General features: G+C 39.5%; 4 protein-coding genes across 8 annotated transcripts in view; 2 read left to right on the top strand and 2 right to left on the bottom strand.

The window, feature by feature from the left end:
* ipo13b (importin 13b) overlaps positions 1-8,075 on the bottom strand; it is a 38,779-nt gene extending 30,704 nt beyond the window's left edge. For 2 of the 3 annotated variants that reach the window (XM_020702611.3, XM_078946264.1), the window contains exons 1-2: positions 4,759-4,885; positions 4,301-4,386 (exon numbers count right to left, since the gene is read on the bottom strand). In XM_020702611.3, coding sequence (XP_020558270.1) covers positions 4,301-4,369 — 69 coding nt within the window. In that variant the 5' untranslated portion in view covers positions 4,370-4,386; positions 4,759-4,885. Of the gene's footprint in view, positions 1-4,300; positions 4,387-4,758; positions 4,931-7,943 lie in introns of those variants that run through there. The other variant, XM_004068183.5, reaches the window with a different exon arrangement.
* On the top strand, positions 7,537-17,581 carry LOC101160475 (uncharacterized). Of its 2 annotated transcripts, none has more exons than XM_011474363.4 (5): positions 7,537-7,808; positions 11,793-12,008; positions 14,383-14,865; positions 15,684-15,838; positions 16,335-17,581. In XM_011474363.4, the coding sequence occupies exons 1-5, from the start codon at positions 7,730-7,732 to the stop codon at positions 16,377-16,379; spliced, it is 978 nt and encodes a 325-aa protein (XP_011472665.2). In that variant the 5' UTR covers positions 7,537-7,729; the 3' UTR covers positions 16,380-17,581. The 2 variants fall into 2 exon arrangements, with proteins under 2 accessions (XP_011472665.2, XP_004068326.2); XM_004068278.5 differs by having other exon boundaries at positions 7,546-7,808; positions 15,681-15,838.
* Positions 17,582-17,681: 100 nt separating this feature from the next.
* LOC101155342 (uncharacterized) lies at positions 17,682-23,132 on the bottom strand. Of its 2 annotated transcripts, XM_078946266.1 has the most exons (13): positions 23,107-23,132; positions 22,596-22,708; positions 22,326-22,368; positions 22,029-22,171; positions 21,867-21,948; positions 21,334-21,505; positions 21,160-21,233; positions 20,990-21,066; positions 20,799-20,899; positions 20,643-20,731; positions 20,429-20,572; positions 19,065-19,112; positions 17,682-18,247 (listed from the first exon to the last, which is right to left on the bottom strand). In XM_078946266.1, exons 2-12 carry the CDS (start codon positions 22,659-22,661, stop codon positions 19,105-19,107), a joined length of 999 nt encoding a protein of 332 aa, XP_078802392.1. In that variant the 5' UTR covers positions 22,662-22,708; positions 23,107-23,132; the 3' UTR covers positions 17,682-18,247; positions 19,065-19,104. The 2 variants fall into 2 exon arrangements, with proteins under 2 accessions (XP_078802392.1, XP_004068229.1); XM_004068181.5 differs by having other exon boundaries at positions 17,682-19,701.
* mmachc (metabolism of cobalamin associated C) lies at positions 22,599-26,802 on the top strand. The gene is made up of 6 exons (XM_004068182.4): positions 22,599-22,738; positions 24,224-24,423; positions 24,623-24,820; positions 24,958-25,110; positions 25,187-25,363; positions 26,433-26,802. Exons 1-6 carry the CDS (start codon positions 22,660-22,662, stop codon positions 26,613-26,615), a joined length of 990 nt encoding a protein of 329 aa, XP_004068230.2. The 5' UTR covers positions 22,599-22,659; the 3' UTR covers positions 26,616-26,802.
* The last annotated feature ends 376 nt before the right edge of the window (positions 26,803-27,178 follow it).

Raw genomic sequence — 27,178 nt, 5'->3', positions numbered from 1 at the left:
CAGACAGCACGATGTTTGGATTTCGGAATGCGGTTAGCTTCCTCTCATGGAGTTATTGTCAGCAAAATGACACATTTTTGACCAGATTTGCTCGACATCCTGCTCAGCATAATCAGAGATTATGTTCTCTGACTGTAAGTGTCTGAAATTATTCCAACATTCACACAGGATGTCCTTAATGTCATGTCCCACTCCAATGAAAATTATGTTTTTGGTGTTTTTAACATGTACTTGTAGTATTTATCTCATGATGGAGGACATATAGAAAAGTGAGGAGGGTGAGATCAAAAATGCGTTTTTGACTATTTCTTTATTCAAATCATGATGAATCAGAAGCAGACAAAAAATGTCATCTAAAAACCTGGTGGTTTTTATGTACAAACTACGATCGTCAAGCCACAAGCATAAAGCTCCCTGCTCCTCTCCATTCCGATGCATCTACTTGCAGACAGATACCGTGAGGTCAATGAGTATTTGATCACCCTGTGATTTAGCAAGTTCTCCCACTTAGAAAACATGGAGGGGTCTAAAATTTTCATTATTCACACTGCAGCAGGGATTTTGGCCCACTCCTCCATACAGATCTTCTCTAGATCTGTCAGGGCTCGGGGCTGTCGCTCAGCAACACAGAGTTTCAGCTCCCTCCAAAGATTCTCTATTGGATTTAGGTCTGGAGACTGGCTAGGCCACTCCAGAACCTTGATATGCTTCTTACGGAGCCACTCCTTGGTTTTCTTGGTTGTGTGCTTCGGGTCATTGTCACGCTGAAAGACCCAGCCACGACCCATCTTCAACGCTCTGACTGAGATAAGGAGGTTTTTGCCCAATATCTCACAATACAGAGCCCCGTTCATCCTCTCCTTAATACAGTGCAGTCGTCCTATCCCCTGTGCAGAGCATGATGCTTCCACCCCTGTGCTTCACTGTAGGTATGGTGTTCTTGGGATAACGCTCCTTATTCTTCCTTCTCCAAACACGGCAAATGGAGTTAAGACCAAAAAGTACTATTTAGGTCTCATCTGACCACAAGACTTTCTCCCATGACTCCTCTGGATCATCAAGATGGTCATTGGCAAACTTCAGACGGGCCTTGACATGGGCTGACTTCAGCAGGGGAGCCTTCCATGCGATACATGATTTTAAACCATGACGCTTTAATGTATTACTTATAGTAGCCTTGGAAACGGTAGTCCCAGCTCTCTTCAGGTCATTGACCAGCTCCTCCCGTGTAGTCCTGGGCTGATTCTTCACCTTCCTTAGCATCATCGATACCCCACGAGGTGAGATCTTGCGAGGGGCCCCAGTCCGAGGGACATTGACAGTCATCATTAGCCTCTTCCATTTTCTGACAATTGCTCCAACAGTTGTTCTTTTCTTACCAAGCTGCTTGGCAATTGCCCCGTAGCCACTTCCAGCTTTGTGAAGGTCTACAATTTTGTCTCTTGTGTCTTTTGACTATTTAAGTTGGACTATTTAAAAGCAGAACAGCAGGTCTTTGCTGGTCAGAAATCTATCTGATAATCAAGTGATCAAATACTTATTTGTCACAGTAATATACAAATAAAAATAGATTAAAATAGATCAAAAGATGATAAGAGTGGCACTTTAAGTATTGATAAACTGTACTTAAGCTTTGGGTTGGCACATTATAATGAAAACATGGAAAAAAAAGCTGGATATAAAAATACATAATAAGAAAAATATCGCATTTGGTTTTCAGATAAGACAGTTCAGCCTCTTTTTGAATTAGCAAGCTGTGTCGAGGTCCTATACTTTAATTGCCTCACAGATTTAACTCACTAAAATACCATCTTCACTTAAGTGTTGGTTCATATTATGTCAAATGAATACTATGCTTACTTTGAATATTTTTGATAAATAAGAATTTTCTTCTGTTGAAGATGGTATACTCAACATTTAATCATTTAAAATCAAATGCAAAATTTCTCCTTTGGTTACCTTCTACAACATGTATGACAAACCTCTTTTAATCTAAGTTATCTTTGCCTGTCTCCTGTCTGAAAAGACCAGAAAAATAGAAATTCAGCACACGTTTAAAAACTTAAAAAAGGTAACTGAAAAAACATGAACAAAAAGTAAGCTAGGACAAGTAACATGCCAAATAATAATAAGAAAAAGAAGAACAACAATACTACTACCACTACTACTATTAATAATAATAATAATATTATTATTATTGGATTAGATTTATCTGCGCTTTTCTAGACACGCAAAGCGATTATAATGTGTTCATTATTCCTTCACTCCTCATTCATACTTGGTGATGGTGAGCTACAGCTGCCCTGGGGCAGGCTGACAGAGGCGTGGCTGCCCTAACCCCTCTGACCATCACCGGGACATTCATGCACATCCACACACCTGCAGGCCCACACTGGAGGCAGGGAGGGTGAAGTGTCCTGCCCAAGGACACAGCAAGAGTTGGCTAGAGGCAGCGGGGATGGAACCAAAGACCCTTCAATCATTGGCCAACTTGCTCAACCACCTGATGTCCTGGCTATATTTAGCCACTGCCGCCCTAAATATATTTGTAACTAAATAAAAAAAAAAAAAAAAACATATTTACGATAATAAAAATCTAGAAAGCAACAAATCTTTGATTTGTGTGATATTTGTATAAATTAGTGAAGTACTAGCTGATAATTAATTGTGCAAAGGTTGGTTTAAAAAAAAAGTGAACTTGAACAGTTTAGAGAGAGAAATATCCTGGCACAAACAATATATGTTAAACCCTTTGTTGCCCAATGTGATATTTGACATTTTTCAGGTGAAAGAGTGGAAGATTGTTATATTCACTGTTGTGTCACTACATTTACAAGATCAATGCAGATGACGTCATTTCAACTCTTACGAGTCTACTCTAGAGTCTTAAGAGTACTCTTTAAGAGTAAAATATTAGCCTGGCAGTCATTTAAACATAGTAACCCTTATAAAGTTAAAGGGACTGGAAACTCACCCATTACAGTTAATCTGCAAAACACTGGTTGATTTGGGCGATTGACATATCTATCACTCACTTAGGGTCAGAAGAACTAAAGGAAAATGCCCAGATTCACTGTGGAAACCCCAACGAGGATACAGAAGGAAGTAAACATTTTTTGGGGGTTAGAAAATCATGTGTCCATTTTAAATCCCCCCTTGTTTTCTTGACCTGACCTCCACGGTATCTTCTGGTTACCACAAAATTTAATTAAATCACGTATAAGCTCTGAAGTGAATATAAGATGTGTTTTATCTATTGCTGAAAAGTGCTTTTGTTTTACTAAATCCTATTTTGATCTTTAGATCTTTTTAGTTGCATTTCTATCTGTCAGTTTGTTTTTTGCAGGTAACAATTAGTATCTGCGCACTTGTCCAAAAGATATTAATCCAGCACGGTCTCCTGTACAGGGTGTCCTTGTGAAAAATAATCAATAAATGACTGTTCTTGACACTTCACTAATTATTGCATCAATTGTTTTGACTGTACTACTATCCAAATAACCAAAAAAAGTAAAATAATAGTTACACCTGGAGAAAACTAGAAAAACCACCAAAAAAGATGAAAATATTTCTTTACAGCAATAGAAATTTATCAGAAAAATGCAATACCCTAAAACAGATGAGACAATACACAGATTGTTTTCCTATTATCTTGAAAATCAGTGTCAAAGCAAACCAGGCGTCCTTACAGGAGGGTTCACCTCTCGTATCAATGCTGACTTTAATTATTTGTGTCACACTGCCAACCTTCCCAACCTCTCCTCTTTCTTTATTGGTGCCTGTCTCGCTTTATTACCATCTTCAACTCTTCACAGCAAGTCTGCTCTTCAACAAAGCACCTGTCTCATCCCCCCTTCATCTTTTCCTGGCACAGCCATTCACCCTAATATGAGTCAGCAGCCACATTCGCATTGATTCATAGCAAAGACTTGGCAGTCAACATCACCTTTGAAGAATATATATAAATACATATATACATTTTAAAAATACAAATTATATATTTTGGCTATCTTCTGTCTTATATATAATCAGAACAGGTGGTAAAAAATGTCCTTTTAATATCCCATTACAGTACAGAAATAGTCTAAAAGGCTTAAATATAACCGTGTCAAATTAACATTACGTTCAATAGGGTTCACGCATACAAGTGGGGAGAAAAAAAGTCCCCAAAACATAACAGCATCCAGAAGAAGTAAGCGCGTGAAAGATGAAATGACGTAATAATAGCCAACGCAACATTAAGGTGCCTTATAGGAAACTCTGTCCTATGATGTCAACAAGTCAGATATTGAGAACTCACCTTCTCAACGTTTTCCACGGTAAAATCCAGAGGATCCGTTGAGGCTGATATTCTCCCCGGCGTCTCCATATCTCCCGGATACGGAGCTGTCAAATGATTTAAGACAAGAAGATGATGAACTACCAGTGCTGCAAGTTTAGACGCAGCTTTCGTTCATCTGTTTCTCTATAACAACGCGATTCCTATGAAATGCACACATCGGTCATCTTAATGTTTGAGTTATTACGGTATTATTAATTTGGCTTATGGAGTGCATGGTAGGCTAACCGGTAAGCTAACGTTAGCTTACAGAAATTAGCCTAAGCTAACCTCTAACGTTAAAACGCCAAAGAACGGCTAACGTTAGTAGGCTAACTCTAAGCTAGCCGGGCTAGCAATGTAACTTGACGCAGCCTCAACACAAACCTGGTAAAGAAATACCGCTATATTTTAAGGTTTAGTGTGACAGTCAAAAGAACCTAAATGCGATGTTTCTGTGTTGACTCTACGATGCCCGGGCGACTGTCATGCTCGCACCTTTCTGTCCAGCGACGGAACGAGACGATGCGGGCAGCTCCCTGCCGCTTACAGACTGTCCTTCGTCACTGCTTCTGCTACGTTCAGGTGCTTTCGGAAATTCCGTCATCATACCTGAAAACCAGAAGAGATACTTTCAAAAACGTGCAACCTGTGAGGATATAAAAACAAAAACAATGAACATTATTTGTAAAACACTTTGTGGAAAATAAATACTGATGATAAATATAGAGAAGTTTCAATATTAATTTGTTTTATTCATTTATTTTTCATTTTGCTTTATTATTAACCAAACGCACGGTTAAAGATGACCATTAAATGTAACAGTTACCCCTCTAATTTTACCTTTATGTGCAACCACCAAATAAAAACAAGAAAAAATAACACAACATGGTAAAACGAACACACAATGTCACAACTAAGTCTTTTATATCCGATTTTATTTTAAATATAAAAGCTGTGCACAGACTGGCATGCATTGCTATCTTTCTTTACTAATAAAATAAATTTTAAGATGGAGTCATGCCGTAGGTTAATAATACTACTAGTTAATAATGCTTCTTAGCTCAGCATAGTGGACTGATCTTTTACATACAAGAATTTTTGTAAACATGCACCCTATAAAAAACTTAAAACATGTTAAATTCCAAAGAACATAGTAATTTTGAGGTGGAGACCTTAAATGTACTTTATAAGTGAATCAAATAACGATGTGTCATTAACGTAAAGCCTTGTTAAACCATCAGTTTGATACTTTTCCTGCAGTATTGTTGGAGACAATAAAGAAGATTGTGGTAAATCTATTATAATGTGATGATAGACAACAATACTTTAAAATGTTGTAATTTTGCACTATTTTTCATTCCGTCTGTTCTTGACTGACTGAAAAATGCCAGACTGTCATTTCTTACTACAAAAGTCAGTCTTTTAGAAAGTTTTGGAGTATGGACACCACAGTAGTCTTTGGCTGTTCATACATTTTTAGGGTGAACTTAACTTTTTTTAAATTGTTTTCACACCTAGCATAAAGAGAAAGTATCGGTAAATTTTGTAAAACTAAGTACTATTATAGAGTTTTTTTTCTTGTTTCTGGACAAATATGAACTGTGTGCTGCTTTGAGGATAAATGGAGAACTTCTAGATTTAGTGTTACAAGTAATTTATCCTCCTGAGAGCCAGCCCATTAATTTATGACTTCTACAGACTCTATATTATCTCCCTAGGAAACCAAACTTACCATTATCCCACCAAACACATGAGATATCATTGGAAAAGTTGGATGTCCTAATTTAACCCTGGGAAACCCACAGGTTCCAATTTTGTCCTTGCTTTTTTATTTTCTCTATTTTATTTTTTATTTGTATGTTTTTATCTTTACTTTTTTGGCTGCTGTTAATTGCTGATTCCCAAAATGAATAAACAAAAATAAAATTTGTTTAATTAAGTTTAAAATTCCTGAAGAAAATTGTTGTTGGGTTCTCCAGGGTTAAGCTCATCAGGTCTTAGCAGAGAGCCTCAAATGAGTCAGAAGACATAATCCGAAAAAAAATGTTCCCTAGAGAAGACAAAAAATGGGCCTGTTCTCAGGATATATAAAATGTGTTAACCCTTGTGCTATCTTAGATGACCCCACCCTTACTTTGACGTGTTCTCCCTACCATGACAAAGGTGGATAAAGGTGGAAAGATTTCATGTAATCATGGACACCAGTGAAGATCACAAATCATTGAAGAGAAAAAGGTTCAGAGCTCTGTCTAGTGGGTCTAGATGACCCAACTCCCAATGGTAAAGTGCCTAGGATAGCACAAGGGTTAAAGTCCCACCCCCATCATCTTTTGATACTGTAAAAGCATTCCTAATAGTCTTTTAATTATGGTTGTGTTTTTTTATCAAAAGATCCAAGTCATTTTCTAGAAAATAGTATCTGCAGAGCGGCAGTAGCTCATTAGAAAGTCACCTCTGAATTGTGGGCTGAATTGTTGGCGTGGAGTAAGACTGTCTCAATTTGCCATCATCCCTTTGTTTACACTCACTCCGCTGTCTTATGTAGGGTTTTGAGAAATAGAGCAACACCTCCACCACATGGACGATTTAACGCTTCACACGTGTAATCATAAAACTATCTATGTGTATGTAAGCACACTGATCTGAAAAAACCCAGATTGTACTACTTCAATAAATGTTTAAAATAAAGTAAATTTATATGGAGATTTAGCTTCAACTGAAAGTTATATTTATATTTCAACATGGATGCCCAAAAAAGAGGAAGTTATCTAACGTCACATTTTTGTGCCATTTGTCAATTCAGTAGATTACTCTTTGGTTTTTCAAAGAATTGTTGTCATACATAGAAAAACAGTTAAAATTATGCGGACTGATTCTATTTCTTTATTATTTTTCTTGGATGCTACCTTTTGGAGTGAATCATCTGCCTCCATCTCATGCTGTCCTCTGCATCCTCCTCATTCACAACAACCCCTTCACATCCTCCTTCACCACATCCAAATAAGGGCTGAATGTTTGTTCTAGGCTTCTGTGTTGCTTGATGACACGAGGTTAAGGAGACAAATTCGTTTTTGTTTTTGGGAAATGAAAACTGTAGTAATTTATGCTCTTTCAAAGTTTCAAAGTACAGAGTTTGTGTTACGTGGGTCGGACTGAGTCAGATGGCGTCACGGCGCAGAGTCAGGCACACTGACTATTTTGAACTGCAAACACGTGGCAGTTGAGAAAGGGAGACAGAGAGATAGAAGGAGGTGGGGGGAGCAGACTCCCTCCTCCCTCAGTGCCCTAAGCCATGCAGATATTGGTGGAGCCTTTGTGCGCTCACAGATTTTTCTAAGTTTGCTGTGGTGCTGCGAGGAGCGAGAATCAAAGAGTGGAGGATTTAAAAGGGTTTTTATTACTTTCCTGATGACAGCAGTCATGGAGCCCACAGTCCTGGTGCCTCTTCTTTCACTTCTGATCATTAAGTTGGGATATGCAGATCACGGTAGGTAATTGTATATATCAAGAGTCCTCTTTTTCCACTTTTGGAGAGCATTTTTCTTGTTTGCAACAGCAAAACCCTCACGCTTAGGTATAAAACCCAACAAAGAAACAAACAGATTGTTACAGCAAACTTTACCATATCTGGACACAGGTGGTGCCTTCCAGGGAAACTTCACCAGACCTCTGCTGAGTTCTTCCTGTCTTATAATAGTTTCTTGTGTTTCTTGGCTTTTTGTCCATTTGTTTTTTGTCTTTGCCACAACTTCCTTCCTCCCTTCGGTTGTATTCTCTTCCTGGTTTCTCTTCAATGACACACCTTATTCTCTTTCAGAGGCTCACTTTACCCCTCTTTCACACCTCTCTACTCACTCCTTCCTCTTCCCATCTTCTATTTTGGTCTTCATCAGCACCTCAGAAATGAAAGGAGAATGACAATTCTGCTGAGCTCCAACTGAACAGACACCTTTACCGATGGAACACTAAATGTCTGAAAATGAATTAGAAAATATTGACTGTTGCTACAATCTTATAAATGGATTCTCTGATTAAATAGAACAGTCCTCTATTATCATACTGCATTTAAGCTAAATGGCTTTTTCTACAGGAAGGTAACTGTTACTGAGGTCAAAAGGAAAGAAAAAAAGATGTCCGCAAGAATAAATGGTTAAATAATCAAAATTAGTGATATTCTTTAGCAAAAAGTTAAGTATGTATATCTATGATTAATCATTTCTCTTTACAAATGTTTTTTTTCTTCTTTTTTTATAAAAACGGTGGAATTTTTCTAATGAAACTGAATGGACATAGTTCACACGCAAAAAATAATAATTTCTGACTAAATTTTGCTCACAGAAACATTCACAGAGCTCAACTTTTAAACTGTGTTTTGTCACAGCGTCCAGTGTTGATAGATACAGGGATACAGAGTGCATTCAAAAGAGATCACTTGTTGTGAAATTGATGCAACACTGACAAATTAGTCAATATCAAAATATTTTGGTTGTCAAAAACTCATACCCTGCATGTTTTACTTTTCACCTTTGCTGACTCACTTGGCTCAGGTTTCTGCACAGCTGATTCAGGTGTGTCGGACAAAGAAAAACTCTAACATTAATATAAGAAAAGAGCTCTGTTTTTTTCCACCTCTCCATGGAGGCATCTGGACTAGATTCCTGAGCCACCTCAACTGGCTCCTTTCGATGTGTGTGGAGGAGAAGCGGTTCTACTCCAAGCTCTCCGTAGGTGACTGAGCTTCTCACCCTATTTCTAAGGGAGCGCCCAGCCACCTTACGGAGGAAACTCATTTCAGCCGTTTGCATTCTCGTTCTTTCGGTCAGGATCCAGAGCTCATGACCATAGGTGAAAATTGGAACGAAGACTGATCTGTAAACTGGGCTTTCTGGCTCAGCTCTCTCTTCACCACAATGGACCGGTACAGCAAGCGCATAACTACGGACGCTGCTCCGATCCGCCTATCAATCTCATACTCCAGTCTTTCCTCACTCGCGAACAAGACCCCAAAATATTTAAACTCCTCCACCTGGGGCAGGAGCACTCCACCCATCGAGAGATGGCAAACTACCTTTCTCCGGTCAAGAACCATTGCCTCAGATTTAGGGGTGCTGACCCTTTTCTCAGCCGTTTCACACTTGGCCGCAAATCACCCCAATGCACGCTGGAGGTCCTGGCTTGGTGATCTTAACAGGACAACATCATCTGCAAAGAGCAGAGAGGAAATCCTGCAGTCCCCAAATCAGACCCCCTCCGGCCCCTGGCTGCACCAAGAAATTCTGTCCATAAAAACTATGAACAGAACCGGTGATAAAGTGCAGCCCTGCCGTTGTCCAACATGCACCGGGAACAGCTCTGACGTACAGTCGGCCATGTAAACCAAGCTCTTGGATGAGCGAACTTCCATGGACCCTCAAGCCCCCTAAAAAGCTGGTCCACTGTTCCAAGTCCAGTACAGAAAGCCCACTGTTGTTCCTGGATCGGAGGCTTGACTATTGGATAGACTACCCTCTCCAGTACCCTGGCATAGACTTTCCCAGGGAGGCAGAGGAGTGTGATTCCCCCGGCACTTGGAATGCAACCTCCAGTCCCCCTTCTCCAAAAGGGGAACCCGCATCCCTGTCTGCCAGTCGTGTGGTACAGTTCTGCATATCATGTAAAAATAATGCTTTACTGAAGCGGATAAACAATCTTCCAACTGACTGAAATGAGCTAAACACTGAGGCAGGTGACCAAACGAAAGCTGATCGGCTGCTCCTGCTCTGTCAGAGTTCAAATGTGTGCCTTCACGGCCTGACAGATCGCACACGGCCATGTAATATCTACACAGAGGAGCAAACACTGACTCCATTTATTCACACATTCAGCACACACTCACACACACATATGTTCAAAAACAGACAGCTTTTGACCTGACCAACCTAATATAGCTAAAGAAAAGGAACAAGGCCAGCTTTATGCGGTAAAGCACCTACTGGTCTGTTTTTGGGTCTCAGTTCCAGCAGATCTATGTGTGTGTATGTGTGTTGGTGTGTGTGCGCCTCTTTTTGCCTCCCTCTCAGTGAGTTAGTGCTGATGCGCTGGGTGAGTGATTAGCGGAGTAATGAAAGGCATCAGGGAGTGTATTAGCAAACGGTAATGACTTTGCATTACATTAGTGTTCTGCTTTTCGTCAAAGAGCAGCAGGGAAGAACAGAGACTCGCACAAAAGTTAAAAAGACGAGGGAAAGTCCGCCAGATCCTCATCAAACCTGTACAACACATGAAAAACTGAAGATGCTCACTCTATTCAAAAAAAGTACAGCGTAAGAGTCTTGTGCTCACTTTTTTACCCCCCCCCCACCTACACATTAAAGAAAGGTCTATAGACACAAGATAAAGTGTATTGATTTGCTGTTGCTTTCTGTATCAGGATAAAAACGTCCGAGGGAGTTTCGAGCTGACCCATGCTTTCTTCTGAAGCCAGAATAATCTGGTCAAATTGAAATATACCTACTTGGTTCAGAAGTTGTTGTGTTTTTTTGAGTTTGTTACCTTTTGAATTGTCAGATGGACAACTGGTTTGGATTTTTTCTCTCTCTTGTTTTAAGATTCTAGATTTGTTTACTGGTATCCTGTTTTGGGGGTCGGTCAGATTATTTTAATCCGAGGATGTTGTAAAATAAAGTGTGAGTCTTGTCCAGCTCATGAGGATCACCCACGTGTACTTTAGATGGCTTTAAAAACACATAGAGGCTGGGATTGTTGCTGGGTTGAAAGCTTAATTTTTTATACTAAATATAGAAAGGAGTAAGATGTACACTTCAGGTGTTATGTCAAATCTGAGGGTTTAGATTAGTAGGTTCAGTGTTAAAATTCACATAATGACACTGACAAATTTATTTTGGAAACACTTTGATTTGACACTCTTTTTCATCTCAACTCTTCAGTGTTAAATATTTGGGATGAAACTCTACAAGGAGTTAAGTTAACTTAAACTTAAACCCTTTTCAACCCATTAGAATAATCACTGATTGATGAATGACAGTCAGGTCTGTTTAACCCTTGTGCTATCCTATGACCCCACCCTTACATTGGTGTGTTATTCCTACCATGACAAAGGTGGATAGAGGTGGAGAGGATTTCATGTAATCCATGGACACCAGTGAAGATCACAAATCATTGAAGAAAAAAGGTTCAGAGCACTGTCTAGTGGGTCTAGATGACCCAACTCCCAATGTTAAAGTGCCTAGGATAGCACAAGGGTTAAAGTCTGCATTGTAGATCAATCCAGATCGGCTGAGTCTGCCTAAAACATGAATTTTTTAATAAAGAAGTTTCATAAATCATGACAGCGTTAAATGTTCTCTTAAATGTTTCTGAACTCTCTTCACTGCCTGTTGCACATGTTTGTGGGGAACCATGAGGAAACACATTAACAATGACTAAACATTCTCAAAATAACCCACACTTGGCTGCGTTTCTCCATCCGCAGACGAAAACCTCCACACAGCCTCTCCTGTATCAGCAGGAGAAGTTCCCGTGGGTCCAGTCGGAGCTGATGTGCTGAGCTCGAACCAGAACCACAGCATCCAGGCCTGGATAAGGTCTGACACACACTCCAAATCCAGTGCCAGCAGCTCTTTGAGCAACAATGCAACTGTGGAAACGACAAACAGTTCTGGGCTACTCCAACCAGCAGATTATAACGGTAACTCTTCCCGCTTACATTCTTGTGTTTAGTGAGAAAACAGGACAGAAGACTGTTTGTTTAGGTACTTGCCATCTTATGATGTTCTGAGAGTGGAAAGGAAGTTAAGGGTTATTGTCTTTGTCCGTTTAATGTTTGCCAGTGAGGAGGTTATATCCTGCTTAAGAGGAGTAGGAAGTTGAACAGCAGCTGGCTTTGAGTTAGGGTGCTATATTTAAGCCCTTATCACAGTTTTCCAGATTCAGAAGTGGGCCACAGAGCTTGTGACAGGGTTAACGTGGTGACAGTGGCGGCACAAACACAACACAGGCAGCAGCACACAGTTTGACTATTATAATAGGCATTGGGAGTCTGCAGAACAGCAATGCACAGTGGGAATGATGAGAGCCAAAAGAAGACAACAGAAGAAACTGTGATTCTCCTAATTAAATAAGGCACAGTGGCAAAGTGTACCTGGAGGAGTGTTGGTGAAGAAGGGATTGATAAAGTGCCAAGGAGAGAAGTTATTTAAATTCTGCAAGACTTTTCACATGAAGATGAGAAAGTAGAAGTGAGATATCCCCTCACAAAATACACGTTTGCACACAGCAGTGTCACTGCAAGTGTTTAATTCTTCAATCTAAAAGCGAAGCATTTCAAAGGCCCACTCTGATTATCTTTTGATTTAATTGTAAAAGCGTTTCCAGTGGTATTTTAATTTTAACTTTGATTATGATTATACCGTTTTAACCCCCAAAACAACCTTGTCGTTTTTTTGGGACATTCTGCAAAACGGTAGTAGTTCATTAGGAATTCGCCTCTGAGTTACAGGGAGGAACTTTGACATGGAGTAAATCCACTACCCTTCCCATCATCCACTTGTTTACTCTCTCTCCTACTAGCTTACAGTCCATCACACCCCCAAGCTGACATTATTAGTGCAATAAAAATAGCAATATCAGATCCATCCAGCAGTACAGTTTTGATCAAGATACCAGCTCAGGCGAGGAAAACGAAGACGTACATGGATCTATTTGTCTACAAGTGGATGCATCAGAATAGAGTGGATCAGGGAGCTTGTGGCCAGCCAATTGGAACATCTATGTCGCACTTTTTAACGGGCATTTTCCAGTCTGCTACTGATTGTAATCGCATTATAAGCGCTTCGAAGAAGGTAGAAAAGCGCTATATAAGTATACGCCATTTACCACTTACCAAATCATTATTGGAGTGTGTCTTTACAGTTTGAGCTTTTTGGGTGAAGAGGCAGTTTAATTCTACTTGCAAAAGGAAGTAATAGTTGATTTCATTAAAACACTGAAAGTTTCCTCCATCTCTTTTTTGGTACTCATAGAAAACTGTTCTATATATTTCGGATTACATAATTAAAATTGTTTACATTTAATATTTTACATTTAAATTTTTATTTTATTTTCAATCCTGACTTTTATGTAATCTTTTAAACACCTTGGAAGCATCATAGTTTTGTTGTGCGTACAACGACAAGAAAGGAAATTCTGAACATTATTGTATATTCAGGTACAATAGTTAGCAGAAAATATCAATGAGCAACTTACAATAAATATGGATGCCATTTTTAAAATAATAACCAGATTATTGATTTAAAAAAAACAGCAAAACTATTAAAAAGTTAATACATTTTAATTTTTTTTACTGTAAATGCATTGAATGTATAAACAAAATTACATTTTCTCAGGCTTAACCTAAATCCACTTTTGAAAACAGCAATATTAAGTCAAATTAGCTATAGACTCATTCAAAGTCACTAAGTTATCCTCTGGTGTCCACATGCAAGGACATCACTTTGTGGGGTTTCTTGTCACTGTAGTTAATTCTGATTCCCTGGAGCCCTGTGACTATGAAATAAAAAAAAAAAGCTTGTCAAACAAGAGCTGGAGTTAAGGAGGTTCAGGCAAAAGTTTGTCAGGCACGGATGTGTGCTCATATCTGTCTTTCAGGGATTTTTGCATCTTTCACTTTAAATGTTGTGACTTCCTGTGAGGGGAAACTGAAATGTGGTCAAATTACCAACTGGGGAACATTTATATAGTTTAGCTTCTGAAAATAGAGCACAAGTTCTCATCAGACAGCCTTTTTACTGTTCAGACATTGGTTACAGTTTATTCCTGACTCCCATACCTGTTTCTTTGCATTAGATAACTAAGTGAAAGTGCCGACACACTTTCAAATGTCAAACATTACCAAAGTACTCTTTATTTACGTAAATGTGCCAAATTTTTTATATTATTGTTCAGACTCTGGAAAACCAACTTTCCATGTCTCTGAATGTGATGTGTGAGTTGATCTTATAACACTTCAAGCTCAGATGTTTGATTGACTGTCACTTCGTCTTTTTCATTTTCCCTTTCTGCAGTCCCAGATGTTGAAACTAAAGATGTTCCAGACAGAAATGAAAGATCCACAATCCAGACGCCATTGCATCCTCCAGGTGTTCCTTCTGAGAGCCTCTCCCCCAGCTCTCACGCCCCCCCTTCGCCAAATACAGGAGTCACACACACAGCTACCCATGCCACCGTGAACGCCACGCTCCCAACAAATGACGGCAACACTTCAAGCCATCCTGCAGCTTTGGATCATGTCCTGGTGGCAACATCAAAGCCACCCACTCAGACGGACACAGCTTCAACGCCAACAACGGCTGAGCTTAAGGTTTCATTAACGAGCTCTGGCTCTCCTCATGAGCCATCCGGTTCCCCTCTGTCAGCGACTCCGCCATCCAGCAGGCACGCTGAGGCCTCCAGCGAGGCGCAGCTGAAGCCCACTGCTCAAAGTGACACCTTCACCCAGACCAAAGCCCACACAGGGAGACCAGCCCAGCTCAACATGGGCGGAGACAGTAAGTGAAATGAACTTCTGTGCTGGTTTATGTTTTTTTATCTGGACCTCTCACTGTCTGGACATGAACAGAGAAACATTTGAGCGGACTGAACAACAAAGGCCATGCTGTTTATTGTTTTCCATCACGAGCCAGTTTTTGTCCCCCCCCCCCCTTCGGACACACAGAAAACACACTAACCCAGTTGCATCTGCAAAAGGACTGTCACTGCCAAGCACTTCACAGTCATGGGTTTGTTTGAGAAAAAGACACAGGCAGTCATGAGACTCTTGTATTGAGGGTCCTGTTGTTCCACAGGATTTCAGATGTTCTGTACTTACACGTCCCCATAAACAATTTGTTCATCCTGCAAGTTCTGGCTGACAATGAATGAGAAAGAAAAACTAGTCAATCCGCCTCCATTAATGCAGGAAACTCTTGCTGAGATTGTATTAGTGACTCAGAGGACATTCACAGTCCTGCAGTTAATGGCATTTTCTATCAGAGGATACACAAGTGGCCTAGTTTACTGAACAGTTCTCCATAGCGACATCTGCAATCGAGAAAACTGCTTTGAAACAAAGAGAGAGACACTGCAACAAGTTGAGACAACACAGAGCACCTGGAGAAAGCTGAAACATGCTGTTCTAGACATCCACGCTGTTTAATTTAGCTGGGAAATATAGTTTCCCCTTGAATGACATTTCTGCACAGAAACCTCAGGTGTTTCATGTGGACATGAAAAAATAACCACAACACTCAAGACTTTGCCAGCTTGTACGCTCAAGGCAGCACTGATGAGGAGCTGCTGATGGGACTCCTGTGTTTTGTTCCAGCAGTGACGACCAACAAAACTCCCACGTTGGACCCCCTCCTGGCCGGCCTGGTGTCAGCCTTCATCCTCACAGCTGTCATCATCACATTGCTTCTCTTCTTCAAACTGCGGCGAAGAGACAGCCGGCCAGAGTTTCGCAGGCTGCAGGACTTACCCATGGTGAGCATTGCCACACGCCCCAGAGACCACTGCTTCAAACACTGCTGCAACCTGGAAGTGTCAGGCATGAAATCCCAGATAATATTAATAAAACAGATTACCTAACTCTGTTTTACTATACATACAAGTCAGTACATTGGTGCTTTACAACTATAAATTATATTTTAAATAAAAGATCATTCCTGTTTCCTGTCATCACATTTTTCTTGCAGTGGCACAGAAATGTAGAAAATGCTGAAAAAGGTTAACTGTCTGGTCTAAGTCTTGTATATTTTCTTGCAAACACTGGAAGGGAGGGGGCGCATATTTTATTTAATCCCTCCTCGGAGTCTCATGTTACAACCAGGAAAAACAAGATTTTCATGTTCTAATGTTTAATGAGAAGATTAGTGTGGATGTGCAGCAACATTTTCTAAACAAAAGATTTTAGATATTGAAGGTGGATTGGTATGTATAAATATATATATAAAATTGTGTATTTTCATTTGTCCAACAGGATGACATGATGGAAGACACCCCCCTTTCCATGTACAGCTATTGATAGAGGCTCTTCAGACGGATGGGCAGCCAGATGTCCCCTCATGGATCCAGAATCAAGTCACTGTTACTGCAGGACCTGGACTCTTCTACTTCTCTGCAATAAGCAGAGGAAAAGATGGAAGCACGTGGCCGGATCCCTGCTACTCTGATTATTGACATAAACAGTGGGAAGGGGACACAGTCAATGGACTCCCAAAAATAACGGATCCCCTTTGAAAAAGCCTTTTTTTTTGGGTATTGCATGTGTGTATGTGCACAATTGGTGGTAGAGTTCTGTGGATTTGACATCTAAATAAGGACACAATACCATCTGGTGTATCAAAGGAAAAAGACAGAGACTGGGCCTGCCCTGACAGATTCCCACCTGCCGGCATAGATGTCCGCCCCCACCAATCAGAAGAAAAAAAGTGACGAGATTATTTAAAAAAAAAAAAAAAAAAATAAGTTCATAGTTTTTCAAAAGTTGCACTTTACTTATCAGGAGTAAGGAAGAAACAAGTGTAAATTCTTTTTGTGCAGAATTTTTTTGAGAATAGATTTACCATGGGATTGTTTGAGGATGTAAGAGATTCTGGAGATGTTTGCTGTGTTCTTTGAATGTTTCTTTTCTTTAAGTTCTGCTAATTTTAGATCTGAATTTCATGTTTTTATTCTAAAACTCCCTTTAGATTTTATTGCAGGTGAAAGTACCTTCAAATCATGTTACCCCAATTTCTGAATTCTGCTTTTATGTGCCAGATAAACTAATTTTTACCATTACCCCGCTATTGTGAAGGTAATGTCAACGCCATTTAAACAGACTCAAAAGGCGCAGTGGTTCGTTTTGAAACCTTGATCATGTTCACTCCTTCACAGACAGCTGAAACATTTGCATCGTCCTACGCACTGTAAATACGACTGATGAATGCGCCATGAAAAGCAAGTCTAAACTCTTCACCACACATGCTCATTTTAGGAGTGGATCACCCGTTCCCCCCTACTGTGGAAGTGCGTAAGTAAAAAAATAAAAAATAAAAAAGAGTAGGAAAGAGCAGCTGCAGCTTTACAGTCCGCATGTTGTGTGTGCAACCCGGAATTTAAACTGATGGCTGTTCAAAATAAAATGTCCTGCTTTTTAAAATCCTGTAAGTGAATGCAATGAGTTTCCTTTTATGTGAAATATGGACTGCTGTTGGCTTTTCATTAAACTGATTTTAAAAACCATTGCACACCATGTCTTTTCTTACTGCTTTGGAGCTCTGATGTACATGACTTTGGAGCTCATTACAGCTCAGTTATAGCGTAGTAAAACAAGATGGAAACCTTTTTTATTTATTTATTAAATTGGCTTTATTAATGAAGACAAAAAAAACAAACATGTACAGATTCTGAGAATAAATCCATCCACAGTATTAAACAGATGTAACATAGCGAACAAAGACATCGGATTTATGAGCAAATGTTTGACCATATTAAATATATTAGTCCAACTTTCCTATTTCCTGTTTTTCAGCTCTAAGGACATATCCAACAAAAGCAAATAAACTGAAACTATTGAGATTTTTGCATTACTAATTAATAATTTACCGTTTTCTGTCATTTTCAGAAACTCTTGCTTAATAAATAAACTGCTTCTTTCAAAGGTTTAGGATAAAGACTGTTGGGAGACTAATGTGAACCAGTTATCCCTGAATTGGCCCCAGCCTGGTCCTACATGACCTTGATGATGGGAGGGGCTTTCAACAACAGATTACCATGTTCTGCCAGAAGCTGAACATCGTCCATCGATAGATTCTTCCTGCATTACAGGAAGACATGCTTTCACCCAAACACAAGCGAGGGGGTCTCTTTTTTGGACTGTTGCCAGCTGGGATCTGCTGACCTGTAAAGCTTAAACATTTAAACATTTTAGATCCGGATATTTCATCATCTAAAAAAAATGACAAAGACTCTTGAGAATAAGTGAAATAAAAGAATCTTTTTCTTTATTTTGCTTTCCAAGAGTTGGCCTGTCATTTTGATGACTTTTCCTGCTGTTCCAGGAAAGGTCCAGCACTTTTTTTTTAAACCACATTACAGAAGTCTATAATCATAACTTATCAGCCTTAAACCTCATGTTTCTAGTGACCAAACATTTTGGGTTTTCTATTACAGTGCTTCTCTCTGGAAATCTAAGAACCAATTTATTACCTTTACTAGCATGTTACATTATAGCAGGAGCTGTGGTAATGAAATCTACAATTTAAAGAACAGCAACCTGGAATTTAGTTATTAGCAAGAGCCAAATCCTAAAACAAGTGACAGACTAGTTCTGATGAAGAACTTTCCAAAGCTCTTCAGTTTGCTGCGCTAAAGTTTAAGAGTCTGCGGAACATCATTTAAAAAGATAATCAAAAACGATATTGCTTTCTTTGATTTAAAAAAAGAAAAAAAATGTATAAAAAAAAAAGAAGTATATAACTTCTTGTCTAACTAACCAACTGATCTAACTTGTATAAATCTTTGGAAACTCAAAACTAATCAGGTGGTACCAGTTTTAGTTTTCTTTGTTACAAAAAACCATATATACTGTACTCTATAAGCTAAGTCGACTGCTTCCCATAACCTATGAGTAACTTTTCTTTCTAAGGACAGTGAAAAAGGGAAGGATTTGACCTAAAGTGACCTGCATGTCTGAAGTTTATCCTGTATGTTTAACAAATCTCACCTGCACTAAGTAGCGTTTCTGTGCTCTGACTGTTGGCAGGTCACGCCTCTGTACAGTAAACCAAACAGCATGTTAGTTCCTGAGAAGTTAACCAATCAGAAGAGACCGTGTATCAGCAAAACTGCTTCATAACAGGACGAGAAGGGAGAAAAAAAAAATTGTGACTGCGTTACAGTCACAATCCCATTTACACATTCACACACTTATGGCGGCTCCACTGCCAAACATTGGCACCAACCCATAACCACCGGGAGCAGTGTGTTTGCCCAAGGACATCGACACATGGGCGGGCAAGGCGGGAATCAAACCTGTGTTATTCCAATCAAAGGTCGACCACTCAACCTTGGCACCATGGTTGTTTGATTTTCCTACCTTATCTCTAGAGTTCCACATCAAGCTGCCCATAAAACAAAAAAATAACTTTAAAAGTCCCCTGATATGTCAGGTGCTCATTTAGCAAAAACAAATCTGTTTATAGAGTTAACTGCACTCTGGGGTCAGAGGTCATTGAGACCAAGGTCAGATCCTAAATCCAGGTCAACGCTGTCATCTTGAAGATCATCGCCACCGTCGGAGCTTTCCAGATCTGACCCTGGACCAACAATGTCAGGTGGTCTGGACTCTTGGTCTGTGGTCTCTGGCAAACATGAAGGGAAGCAGTTGGTTGTGCTGTCTTGTGGGATACAGTGTAGGAAATTCAAAGGTTTTCCCATAACGACTGCATGCTATTATCCAAGTGACCGTGTAAGTGTGTGTGTGTGAATGCAGTATTTAATGATTCAGGCTTCATGGGCCTGGAAACACTTAGAAGAGATTTGATCTTTGCCGGGAACCTTCTGTTCCTGCTAATCTTATGAATGAGCCGCTTACTCTTAAACATTTGTAGACCAGCGAGACAGTTAAGATGAAATAACAGCTATTTTTTTACAGATGGAAACAAGGCGAGAGGAGGGTCACCTGCTCCTGGGATGCTTTGCCGTTTGTGATTTTTTACGTTAATCATATCGTTTTTTTCAGACCACTATCAAACATGTATCGGATCAGGAATAAATCTTACAACCAGGAAACTGATGGCTTAATTTGGAACTTTGGGGGGGGGGACTAGTCTGCATCTTCTCACTAAAAAGAAAGAAAAAAACCCCGCTGTGGTTTCAGAGGGAGCAGTTATTTGGATCCAGTTCTTGAACAGATGCAGTAACTTCAGCTGGTTGCTCAGCAACCCGTCAAGTCTCCAAAACAGATGTTTTGTCCTTTAACTGCGTTCAAAAGACCAAAGTCTCATTCCCCAAATGGTGGTGTGCAAGTATAAATAAAGGTTTTAATATTGAAGAAAAGGCTATTCTAATGAAGAAACACGTTCCTACCAGGGATTTTGTCATCGAGCCATGATAGATCATCTGAGCTGATCTCAGCGAGGCTCGGTGTTGGACTGAATTCTTCTGAGTCGGACTCCGGAGCGTCGGTCCTGACAACTCGGCTCTGGCTGTGAGGGACTGGCGGCGGTAAAACTACATTGGAGCAGAAACTATGGTAACAGATATGGTGTGGATGAAGAGTCAGACGAGAAAAAGAGCTTACTTGATCCGTGTCCCGACAGCAAAGGGGTCGGCTTGTGAACTCCGAGTTTCAGAGTTCTAACCTCATCTTTCAGTTCCGACACAGCTTCTCTGTTTCAAAGCAAGAAGTATAAGTTAACCCACCTAAATACAAAAACGAGGATTTTTAAATGCAGACCTTATCTGATCGATGTCTCGCTGAATGTGAGAATACTGAGAAACGGTCCTCATCAAATCAGCGCTACGAGTTCTGTAAGAGTCTGTCAGCTCCTCCAGCAGCTGTTAAAAGCCAAAACAGAAAGAGTGAAAATAAATGACAGAAACAGTCTAAAACGTAAATTAAAAGTGAATGGAGCGACATTCATGTACCTTGCAGCTGCTGTCATATTGCCTCCTGGTCTCCCTGGCTTCTGATTTTTGCAGGAGCGCGCCGTCCTCCTGCCTCCCTTCCAAGAGGAAAAGACAGATGAAAGTTGTGGAGCCCCAACATGTCCCGTCTCGCCCAGTCAATGAACAGGATGAGAGTTTCTATGACTCACTTAGCCTCGCTTTCAGCTGGTCCACCTCTCTGCGCACGTGTTCCAGGTCCTCCTGACGAAGCTTTGCACCGAGACTGGGAGACCAAAACAAAAAGTGGAGAACAGCTCAATTTCTATGATCTGTCCGAGTCATATTTCAACCAGTTTAGTCTGCAGGCCCAGAGGTAAACACACTTTTCCTCCAGGGTGCCTAGAGATGCAGCTCTAGCGACCCGTTCCCGCAGACGACCCAGCTCACCGCCAACCTCTCTCCTCCACTGCTCCATCCTTCGCTCAAGTGCTGGCCCTTCTTCTGTTCTCAGGAGGTCCCTGTTTTTCAACTTTTCACGCAGGCAGCAGACTTCCTCTACAAAGAAAGTAGGAGTCTTCCCTCATTATTTAAATAAAATTCTAAAGCTTTCCCATAAATACAAGTCCTCAGTTAATTACGGTATATGATTCTTTATAAATAAGAGGCCCATACTTTTGGGACATGGTAATAAAACCTTAAGCAAAAGCAGGTTACTATGTATCAAAAATAGAGTGGCAATGTAGTTCAGATCAAATGTCACACTTTCAGATGTCTGGCAAAGTGTTGTCATTATTTTTTAGTTATACTTGTATTCAAATACCTACATAAACTTCTTAATTTTGGTGAAAATGGCTAAAAATAAAATCAGAGACTCAATATAAACTAAAGAAAGTGTTCAGATTCAGTTATACCAGACCTTGGAGAGCCTGAATGTGATGCTGCTGACACTGCTTCTCCATTTCTAAGCGGTGGAGTTTCTGGGTTAGCGATTCAATTTCCTTAAAGGAGAAAGCGGGAAAATACTTTTTTTTAAATGCTCGTCACTCATAATTTAAAACTGTTTGAGAAGGGAACACACTTGGCTTTGCATCTGGAATTGTGACTTGATAAAAGCCAAGTCTGCCCACTCTACACTGAGACTGAGGGCTGGAGAGGGCTGATGTTGAGACACAGCGGCGATGGCTGGAATGTTAGGAGCACAGTCCTTCACAGGAAACAAGTCTGGCGATGAAATAGAGCAAATGCTGTATGAAATTAAAAGAAGAAAAAAAAACTATTTGACTATAGCATGACATTGGAAAACAACGGGTAAATTCAGTTGGGAGTAATTTCCCCTTTGAGTCACATTCAGAAAAAGAAAAACGAGTTTACTCACCTTCTGCAGCCTTAGAAAATTTCCCAGGGGAGGTCAGTCTCTCCTGCAGACACACATTTGTATCATTTATTTAAAAAAAAAGTATAATCAAGACATATTAGGTCAAATAAAATAAAAACAAGTAAAACTTAATAGCTCATTACTGCCATCTATAGGCCATTGTGATAAATACAGTCTGCAGATGTTCCATCTATGGTTGCAGCTGAAGCAAACGCTGCTCTGCTTTTCTCTGTGAATGCTTTTTTGGATCATCAGACTCTGGTACTCAACTCTCATCTTTGCAACGCTGCCATCTGCCGCGGACAGGATGGCGCTCAGCTGATGGTCCCAGTTCATGGCACAGCTGCAGAAGGGTCTGCAGAAGTCATCCGGGGTGTCCAACTCTAACAAGACAAGTGATTTCAGACAGATGGGTAAGGCTCCCACAGTCACCTCGGTGTTTTTGTGGTTGGGTCACTAAATGAGGATTAGACCTAAATAGGTATATGGGCGTTTTAGCGCATCGGGACAAAAGATGGATCGCTAAACAAACAAGTCTGACCGTATATCATTCAGTTCTGTCGATTTTTTTTAAACAGTCAAATACAGACACCTTTCTTTTTTCAAGTTCGCTTTTTTTCCCCCTTTGAACCGGCGCTAGACTTCTACCGATTCTTGCGTACACGAAAAAAACAAACAACAGTATAATAAACAGTGCTTTAGGAGGATTTAAAACATCTTATATTTCACCAATTCGTTATTATGATTATGCACAAAGTAACTAATTAAAGACATACATTACCTTAATGTGGTTAAAACATTGGGTTTCTAGACAATTTCTATTCCGAACGAGAAAAATGTTATTTACACACCCAGATCAGCCGTAAGTACGGAAGATAGCTAGCTAAATAGGCTACACACAAACCGTTACGACTCCAGTTTTAAATCCTGGAGCTTCGTAAAAGCTACGTGATTGCGTAACACGTAGAGACAAAGGGCTTCTGGGTATTGTAGTATTAGTCTTTAATAATAGCTTTTGAAAGCAATTTTATTTATTCATAGATAGATAGATAGATAGATAGATAGATAGATAGATAGATAGATAGATAGATAGATAGATAGATAGATAGATAGATAGATAGATAGATAGATAGATAGATAGATGGATGGATGGATGGATGGATGGATGGATGGATGGATGGATGGATGGATGGATGGATGGATGGATGGATGGATGGATGGATGGATGGATGGATAGATAGATAGATAGATAGATAGATAGATAGATAGATAGATAGATAGATAGATAGATAGATAGATAGATAGATAGATAGATAGATAGATAGTTGCCATATTTGTCAACCAAACCTAATTAATTGCATTTTTTCTTGGGTTTTGGTTTCTTTAATTAAACAATTCCTCAAGTAAGCTGCTCTTACATGGGCACTGTCATATAGCTGTTATTTAGGTTTCACATTTTGGTTTGAAAAAATGTCTTTGAATAAAAGCCTATTAAGTATGTTAAGGCCACCATTCTTAACAAATCATCATGGGGATGCTGGCTTCATCTCACCGACTAAAGGTCAAAAAGGGAAGTTTTTACATTTTTTCTTAGAATGATATCAAAGCATAGTGATGTTTGTATACTATGCCAGATTAAACAGTGCCACTAATAGACACATTTAATTTAAAAAAATAATTGAGTTGAGGTCATTAAAAAATCGACCTCAGGATAAGCAAAATAAATTGATGGATAAAAATAAAAAAGCATATATTTCACACATTAATAAATACATTAAAATCTACCTTAATACCAGATAGTCAAAGCAAGTTATTGTTTAAATAATTGGACACTTTATGACACATTTATTTATTTAATTCCAATTTAACTGATTTGAATTTGTCACCTTTGGTTGCAGTGTCCTCCAGAACAGCAGGCGGCGCTAACACTGACAGGTCACTGACATCTAAAATCCCAAAGGGCGAAAAGAAGAAGAACGGCGCACTTAAACAAGGACGTAGACCCGCCGCGATGACAGAGGCATTGAATGCGGACAAAGTTAAATGGTCACTGGACAGTTGTCTGACCAAATTAGGATTCGAAGTTTACCCTTTAAAGGTAACAATCCATCTGGGGTTTTTTATGTCGGTGGGGAAAAAAATGTTCCAGCTATGTTGGGAAGTTGAAAAAAGCTCAACACTCCAGAACAGATACCATGATTGATTCCCCTTGATTAAGTCCTGAAATTAGTTACAAGTGCAACATAAACTATGGACGCACGTGCTTGTCCATCATATTTTCTTGTTTCTCTGTACAGGTTGGTTGGTATAACGCTCTGCTCCCTCCTTCCCTGCACCTGGATTACCCAGACGCCACCTTGGCTGTTGTAGTTCTCAGCACTCCTGACATGTTTGAACGAGCCTTCCTGCCCTTCTTGGAGAACAGGCTCTTCCAGAGGCTGTCTGACCCCGTGGACCAGTGTGTCAAACACTACATCACCTGTGCCATCTCCCAGGTATGAGTGAAGTGAATAATAAAAAAAAAACACTGATATTTATGTAGATGAGGCTGTTTATCGAATTCCAAGACACACCATCATGTGCAAACAGTGAGACACTTTTCTACCCCTGCACTGTTCTCCTCTCATCACAGACTTTCCCATCACAAAGGGTTGATGTCAGGTATGACTATGAGCTGCTACCCAGTCGGAAGCCCAAGTTCTTAGCCCAGACCGCTGCTCATGTATCTGGAGCTGCGTTCTACTACCAACAGTCGGATGTCAAAGATCAACCCTGGGGTGACAAGGTGACCCCATTCATTTTGTTCGTCCAAAAGACTTTCCCTTTTATCACTAACCTTTGCGCGATGTGTTTTCCTGCAGAAAATGTTTGGAGTGTGTGTGCATCCTAGGTTGGGTGGATGGTTTGCCATCAGAGCCCTGCTGGTGTTTGAAGATTTGACGATCGGCTCTGAGATGGTGCAGCAGTTTCCCAAGGACTGCGTCCCGTCAAGAGAGGAAAGGATCCGGTTGCTGGAGGCTTTCAATTTTTGCTGGCAGGTACATCCACAAAGCTTTTTTTATTCCCGTGGCTCTGAAAGCTGCAACACACCAGCAAACAAACACTCTTTAAAATTTAAAACAGACTATTTCTTTTATTTATTTATTTTTATGGAGAATGTGTGAGCATAGTTAATGTTTTTTTTAATTTCTTTTAGAGTAGAAATCCTCCAAACTATTTTAGGCCATGGACAGGTTTAATGCTTAATTTAGCTTAACTGTCCATATTTTGTGGAAAAACTCCTGGTTTTGTCTGTAAATAGCTGCTTATTTTGTTCTATGAAGTCAAAGATTTATTTGTTTCCTCAATGGTTCCTTTTACTTCAAAGAAACTTTCCAAATATGTAATTTTTTTTAATTGAACTTTTTTAGCTTTGGGCTTTTGGGGGTCAGAGGAAACCCCTTTAGGAAGGTAGTGGTTGTATTTAAGATATGAGGCCCACAAGAACGACTTGAGTGACTTGTAGACTGATGAGGTCTAAAACTTCCTACAGAATCGGAAAAGAAACGAAAATAGAAATGATGGAGATAATGTAAGTTATTTCTATAGATATATTTCTTTTTAACTGAGTAGGCAATGGACCTTTACTAGCCTGACCATTCAGCTGTTTGTTGGTGTTTGAGGTTAGGTTAAAAATACGTGAAATGTAATAAATTAAGCTACAAAAACTGAAGTGAAAGGAAAGGTAACATGAGGAAAACGGCTAAAGTTTCTTACCATAAATGTAAAAGCTTTTTCATGATTTCTATCCTATTAGAAATCATATATATATATATATATATATATATATATATATATATATATATATATATATATATATATATATATATATATATATATATATATATATATATATATATATATATATATATATATATATATATATATATATATATATATATATATATACGTTCAAAGACATCAGTGTTTAGTCGTAGGGACGCTGTCATTTTTTCCACCAAATAAATATATCTGATTCTTTGTTTCCATTCTGTTAAAGATGGTGATTCAACCTTTTTCCAATTTCCTGTTATGGTTTTTTGGCATTAATCATATTTTGTTTTATAGGACTGGAGCTATAGAGATATCGTCCCTCCAGTACAGACATACTCCCAGAAACAAAAGGACTACTTCTCCACCAAGCCTGCAGAGCGCTTCAAGCTTCTAAAGACTTGGGGTTTCCTGTTAACCGAGGAAGATCGGCCTGATCAGACCTTAGACACGCAGAACCAGACGAACGGACACGGCTGAGCTGCACATGTGCGAGTTCTCCTCTTTGAGCAGAGCCAACAGAGGCTGATCAACTGCACTTAAAAACAGACTCTCATGAAAGGCATTTTTCATTAATTTCAGAAAATCTTTTATATAAGGCTACTATGTCTGTAATACTTCTTAAAAAAAGCTCTAATTTATTTCAATAAAAGCAAATGAAACGCAATATCTCAGGTTGAAATGCTTAAAAAAAGCCTGTCGCTTTCGGGTTAGAAAAATATTCCTGCAGATGTGTTTAAACAGGGGTTGCTCTGGTGAGCCAAGCACAGTTTATACAAAGATAGCAGTTGCACTGAAGTTGAAAACACAATTGGTTTAAGATGTCCAAAAGATCTTACATTTCACACTTTGACATCAAGACATTTCAGGACGACACTGAACACAGAGGTAAAATCTTTTTCCCCCTCAAAGTTTTATTGCAATTGTTGGATTTTTAATAGCAAAGAGGCACTGTTTTAAGAACGAGTGGTTGGTAACTCCTTTGTGGACACCTTTGTTTCCTTTCATAGTACATTGTTGTAACCTAAGCCCAGGAGGATTGT

The sequence above is a fragment of the Oryzias latipes genome, chromosome 4 (assembly GCF_053564925.1).
Source record: "Oryzias latipes strain Hd-rR chromosome 4, Olatipes_Hd-rR_3.1".
NCBI lineage: Eukaryota > Metazoa > Chordata > Actinopteri > Beloniformes > Adrianichthyidae > Oryzias > Oryzias latipes.
The sequence above is the reverse complement of the archived record's forward strand: the minus strand, read 5'-3'. Positions and strand labels throughout refer to the sequence as shown.